This window comes from Anopheles gambiae, chromosome 3 (assembly GCF_943734735.2).
Source record: "Anopheles gambiae chromosome 3, idAnoGambNW_F1_1, whole genome shotgun sequence".
Taxonomy (NCBI): Eukaryota; Metazoa; Arthropoda; class Insecta; order Diptera; family Culicidae; genus Anopheles; species Anopheles gambiae.
In genome coordinates, this window is record NC_064602.1 from 17,950,508 (window position 1) to 17,956,293 (window position 5,786).

The 5,786-nt window shown below is 42.0% G+C and overlaps 1 protein-coding gene across 1 annotated transcript; it reads right to left on the reverse strand.

The window, feature by feature from the left end:
* Positions 1 to 385: 385 nt before the first annotated feature.
* On the reverse strand, positions 386 to 4,430 carry LOC1275666 (uncharacterized). Its single transcript, XM_557970.4, has 5 exons — positions 3,960 to 4,430; positions 3,036 to 3,900; positions 2,066 to 2,965; positions 1,176 to 2,000; positions 386 to 1,105 (listed from the first exon to the last, which is right to left on the reverse strand). Exons 1-5 carry the CDS (start codon positions 4,354 to 4,356, stop codon positions 442 to 444), a joined length of 3,651 nt encoding a protein of 1,216 aa, XP_557970.4. The 5' UTR covers positions 4,357 to 4,430; the 3' UTR covers positions 386 to 441.
* Between the last annotated feature and the right edge of the window lie 1,356 nt (positions 4,431 to 5,786).

Here is a 5,786-nt window from a genome sequence, read left to right on the forward strand (position 1 = left end):
TCCCACAGTGAGAAAGAATAAACAAAAATAGTCGATTTCGTTCGATGATCAAATTGCAATACTCCTTGGAGTCTTTTCTGTTGAGCTCGATTTTATTATTCATTGCATTATTACAGACTGTTACAGGCAACTGTTATAGCGCTACAAAACGCAATTCCAGCAAAAAAAAATTGCAGTTACAGGGTGTCTCTATACAATTATCAGATGGCATTCAAATCCATGGGACTTAACAAAATAATCTGTAGTCTATACAAATCGGACAGGTTAGGAATGTTGGTTCCAGTTGGGATGAAGTATATAACGTGTTAATTTAAAAGAATAAATTTCAAAGCTGAAAGGGATAAGGTTTTCATTAGTCTCTACCACAATAGATCGTTAGCAACGAATTAAATCCCGTATTAATTGTTCGTTTTCCTAGCAGAAAACGATGAACTTCGTTTTTTATTTATCACTAAAAATTAGTTCCTTTCGCAGATCAAACGGTAGGCTTGCTGGCGGCTCCATTGTTTCCAATATCCAATCCAAATAAGCATCAGTGTTTGTATAAACTACAGGATAATAAGTACTGAAAGTCCCTGGTTTAATTATAACAAATCCACGCAGAAAGTGTTTTTCACTCGATTCATGCGTCTGCAGTGAGTGAAGCGAGAAGCCGGGCTGTACATCAAACAACTCATCTTCCTCCGTTCGTTTTGGAATCACGCAATGTTTCATGCTATCGATAGTAAATTTCACCTTCAAGCCTTCCCACCGTTCACGACATTCGAGCGGGTTGATGTATCTGTCCTTCACGTCCAGCGTTTTGATGTCAGCAAACGAGGTGCCTATAACATCCATAACCAAGCTTGAAGTATAATAACTTCGAACCGTATCGATGAACGGCAAACAGATGGGCTTTACATTCGGTAATGATGTAACCACAGGAGTTGCAAGCTGAATCAGTGCAATGCCGTTAGCATGATTAGTGCTATTGTACATCGGATGAACGAAAAACTTCTGAACTCGTCTTTTCTGCGAAGGAAGTGAGCATAATGCAAAATCATTAAGCGTAGAACACTCTTTCCAAAGAGCTTGAAAGTTAGGGTATCCAAGCGTCATTTCGTATCTGAAATCAAAATTTTATTTTGTTAAGTTCGATCACATCATATCTAGACGAATCACGCAGCCATACTTACTCTGCACTAACATCATCCACATAATGAGCGGGACCAACAGCGAAACGGTCGCTTATTAGTATTGCGAAACTTTTGGTTACATTATTAGATGAGACAAATCCCATCCATGGCATTGGAAAGCTGCTGGATGATTCCCCACAGGTGCCAAAGTTAAACAAAGCCCCCTTGGAAGCATGCTGAACAGGCCTCAAAGTAATGCGTTCATTCTTCGTAGTGCTGATGGATGAAGTTTGTCGCTCGTTTTCCCGCATACTCTCCACAATCCAGTCAAGATCTCCCCTTTCAATCGTTCCAAACATGTATGGTCCATGGATCAAGTCTTTGAATATATGCTCCACGTTACCATCAGTCCCGTACAGAAAGTAGCGCTTGCGTCCTCCGTACCACACCGCTGACTGTAACGGACTGCCCAGGTGAGAGGATAACGGTGTTTGTCTAAAGTTTTCCGCCTCGATTGCACACGGAAAGTTCTCGGTGAAAGTGACAAAGTGACCTTCGAGTAGTAAATTTTGCTGACAATTCAAGACGTCGATCATTTTTAACTTTTTGCTTTCGATGGCAAACGAATTTTCGCGTGTAGAAGAAATTATCACTTCGGTGGGTTTGTACTGGTGCAGCTGGTCCATGAAGGGCAAACAAATTGGTCTGATGTAGGGAATCTTTAGATTAGCGGGCTCGAGCAGCTCTATCAGTGCAAACATCTGCTGGTTGGCCGGAGGAAGGATAACGTTTTTGATTTCTACCAGCTGGTGTGTTACTTCGCATGTGCCATTGTAGCAGTTGGTATTATTATCTGGATTATACCGACCCAGGAGTAAAAATCGCCTGCAACGATAGACAGAATCATCATTGAATGTGGAACACTCAAACTGCGCAACAAAGGAACTCACCAAGTTACATCGTCATTTATAGTACGATTCGGGATCAATGCATACCATTCACTAATAAGAACAGCTAAACTCTTTATTGAAGACACCTTGTCTGTAACATTTTGTACCGCTCCAAAGAGCCCAACCCATGGCATGCTAAACTCTCCTAAAGACTGATCGTGCGTGCTGGGTAAGCCACAGGTATCCATATCGAAAAGATGCAAATTTTCGTTTCCAGGCTGCCGCTGCAACATGCTCCACTCCGTCTCGAGTGTTTGTTGAGTTGTGTTAACAGTTGAATTATCATCCGCAACTTCCAGAGTACTGTATCTCATGTTGTACAGTATCCAATCGATATATGTTTCAATATTGTTGTAAATTGGCGACGCAAATGCACCACATGCTTGCCCAAGAAGCTCGAATCCACGCAGAAAATATTGTTCCTGACCATGATATATTCTCATCTCTTGGAGCGGCGATCCCGCTATTAGTGTCTGGCAGTTTTGTTTGTCCTTGTTTGCTATTTCTGCACAGAGTCGTTTACCTTCCAGGTTCAACGTAATGTTCTTTTCGGTGTACTCTTTCATACACTCGGCGGGCTCTAGATAGCGGACAGGAGTATTTTTGTAGGAATTGTTTTCCTTTGAAACCGTTGCTACGTGTAAGTTTGTCATTGCTTTCGTTCTAAGCTCGGGCGTTACCGACAGGCAGATAGGCTTCACGTGCGGCTGGCTGGTGTCTGCTGGGCGCTGCAGCTCTATCAGTGCAATGTTGTCTGCAGAATTGTTCGGGCCAAACTTTGGATGCATAATGATTTTTTGAATGTTTCGCTCTTGTGCAGGATGAGTGCATACTGTAGATTCATAAGATCGTAAGCATTGCGATGTCTGATCAACAAGGAAGCCTAGCAAAACGTATGCACTTTAGATGAAAAAAAAAAAACAAAAAATGGTCAATAACGTGTCCATTCGTAATCATACAAAAAACTTACTCAGAACTGTCTCTTTGGAAACAATGAGCTGGTCCTACCGCATACCATTCGCTTATGAGAGTAACAACGCATCTAGATTTAGTTTCATTTGGTGACCTGACAAACCCAATCCAGGGTATCGACGATCTTGATACACCGTCAGTATCAACAATCATTTGTTTTACGCCACAAGTTTTAAAGTTGAACAGCCGTAGCTTTGCCTCGTAATCTATGTCCAGCACATCGCTTTCGTAGGATAGCACTCGATGATCAATGTATTGTTTAATCCATTCTAGGTACTTGGCCACATCGGTATAGGCAGTATACTTAAGCGGATCACACAGACCGGTATTTCCACGCAGGGGAGTGAACGATACCAAGCCTCTCACGAACCATTTGCCACCGACTTCGAAGAACATGCCACCACCGCTATCTCCGTTGCATGCTCCCACACCTGTCCGTCCTTTCCCACAGAACATTTCCGACGTCAGCACTGGTCCAAATGCAGCACGATCACTTTTAATGCACGTCAATGCATCCACCACACCCACCAAGGCTTGTTTGAGCTGATCCGACACAACATCATGCTCGTTCAAACCGAATCCAACTATCGTTCCGTTTTTACCCACGATCATCTCTTGGTTGCTGTCCATGGTCCACAGACAGACTGGTTGGACGTACTTAGTCATTGTGATGTTGGTGCTCAGCTTGAGCAGAGCAATATCGTTGTTGAAGCTGTTACTGTTAAACTCTGGATGAAGTATTATATCCTGGACACCGTGTATCTGCGTGTATTCGCTTGTCTCCTTCAGATGAATTTGTCCCACATGTACTGACACGCGAGCGGCAGAGATCACACTTTTATGTGTATACACGCAATGGGATGCTTGTAAAAAAATTACACAATATCAGTTATCAAGTAGAGTTCGTTACATTACGTCATACCTGTGAGAATGGTATTCTGATCCAGGATTGATCCACCGCATTGATATTCTTCTTGCCGCCCATTTCCATGAAAGATTGCTGCATGCCACGGCCAGTGACCGGCCTTGGCGTCCACACCATTGTGGATAAGGAAAACTGACTGCACCTTACGTCTACCGCACGTTAAATAATTCTCTTCTTGTCCACATGCACGCGACATGAAATACAGAAATCCAAATAATAAGAGAACCCGTTTCAGTGAACAACACATTATTACGCAGCAAACCACATAAATTTGACACAAAAACTGGAGCGTAACGCAAGAAAAGACAGACACTCGAACCGCACTGTACCGTGGCAAGGAAGTTAGTGATCGGCTTTTGCCACGGTTGCTGGAGATGTTGAGAGAATAAAGCATTTGCTCATTCTAATGAACTGCGGATGTTGAATTTTGGATAAACCCAAAACTAGTTTCAACTCGAAACATAAAATTCAGGTTTGTGAATCTTCATCGCGCACAGTAAAATCAATGTTCGGTTATGCAAATATAGAACCTTCCGAATGATTAGCGAACAAAACCGGTTCGGTTGCAAGTGGTTGATAGCGCGTAAGCAATATCGTTGGTTAGACAACATATTAAACCCTTCACACCGTCTCTTCGCTATCAAAAAATGGAACAAAAGTTTGTCACCCTTTATGATTTCTGTTTTCGAGTTAAATTAACACTTTCACTGCCAACCTGTATCTCAGTGTTACGAGTGGGCATGTAGCACGATGTCAAGAGGGTGATGAGCGATGACAATTTCTCGAGCGATTGTTATCATTCTTTAGTTTCATTACAATAAGCGGCGTAGCGCATATCGTTCTCGTTCTTAAATTCCTCGTTCATTTGTTTTAAAGAGAATTATTAAATTACCAGATTCAAAGTCCCTAAACAAATTTCGAAATTTTGATCTAATATTTATTTAATTTCATCTAATAATAATTTTGACGACTTAATAAAACATGCCCATTATGGGTACAAGCTTCCAATGGACCGTGCTCCCATTCGACTATTCTGGTAAACTTAATAAGCCACTCAAAGCTAGGCCCATTAGTGGTAGTACAGAGTCGCATGCCTTTGCCCGACAACGGCTGTAGTATCAAAGAAAAAGGAGCGCTAACCAGATTGGTATATTGATCAGTAGATTTATTCCTGTCCTAAATTCAAATGTCCGCTTGCAAAAAAAACGTTCTCTCTACAGAAGTTATAGCAAGGCACCTTTGGTTTTTGGAAAATAATTGTAATACCAACCATTCATTAACAAAAGCTCAAAGAGACTCATGAGTTCCTGAACGAAACAAAATTTCAAAAAAATGGAACGTAACTCGGCTTAGAATTGATGTATGTGTCTTAAGGCGGGACTAAAACTCAATCTTCATTATGAAATTGTGTTGTCGTTCCTTATCGCTGACGTATCAACAGGCGTCATCCAAACAAAACAGGCAGACATTACATAATTTCGATCCTCCTATCGATTTCACACGGGATTGCATTCCGTCACCCAAGGTAGCGTCATTCTCCAACACACATAGCCATGCGTCGTACTGTTAGTCTGCATCGCTCGCAAAAACGTTGACTAAGTACAGCAGAAAACAGACTGTATGTGAGCTCACAACTGGCATACTCTTACGGGCAGAAATTGTAATGATTATGCGGACGACAGCATTAGCTTATCATCACACCATTCATGCTGAACGATCGTAGAAAACCTTTGACACGAGACTGGTGATAAGAGGCTCGGGCGTCTCCACCAAGTCGCATCATTATCGCGGATGATTCCTGGATCGTAGGGATTTCTAGCTAGA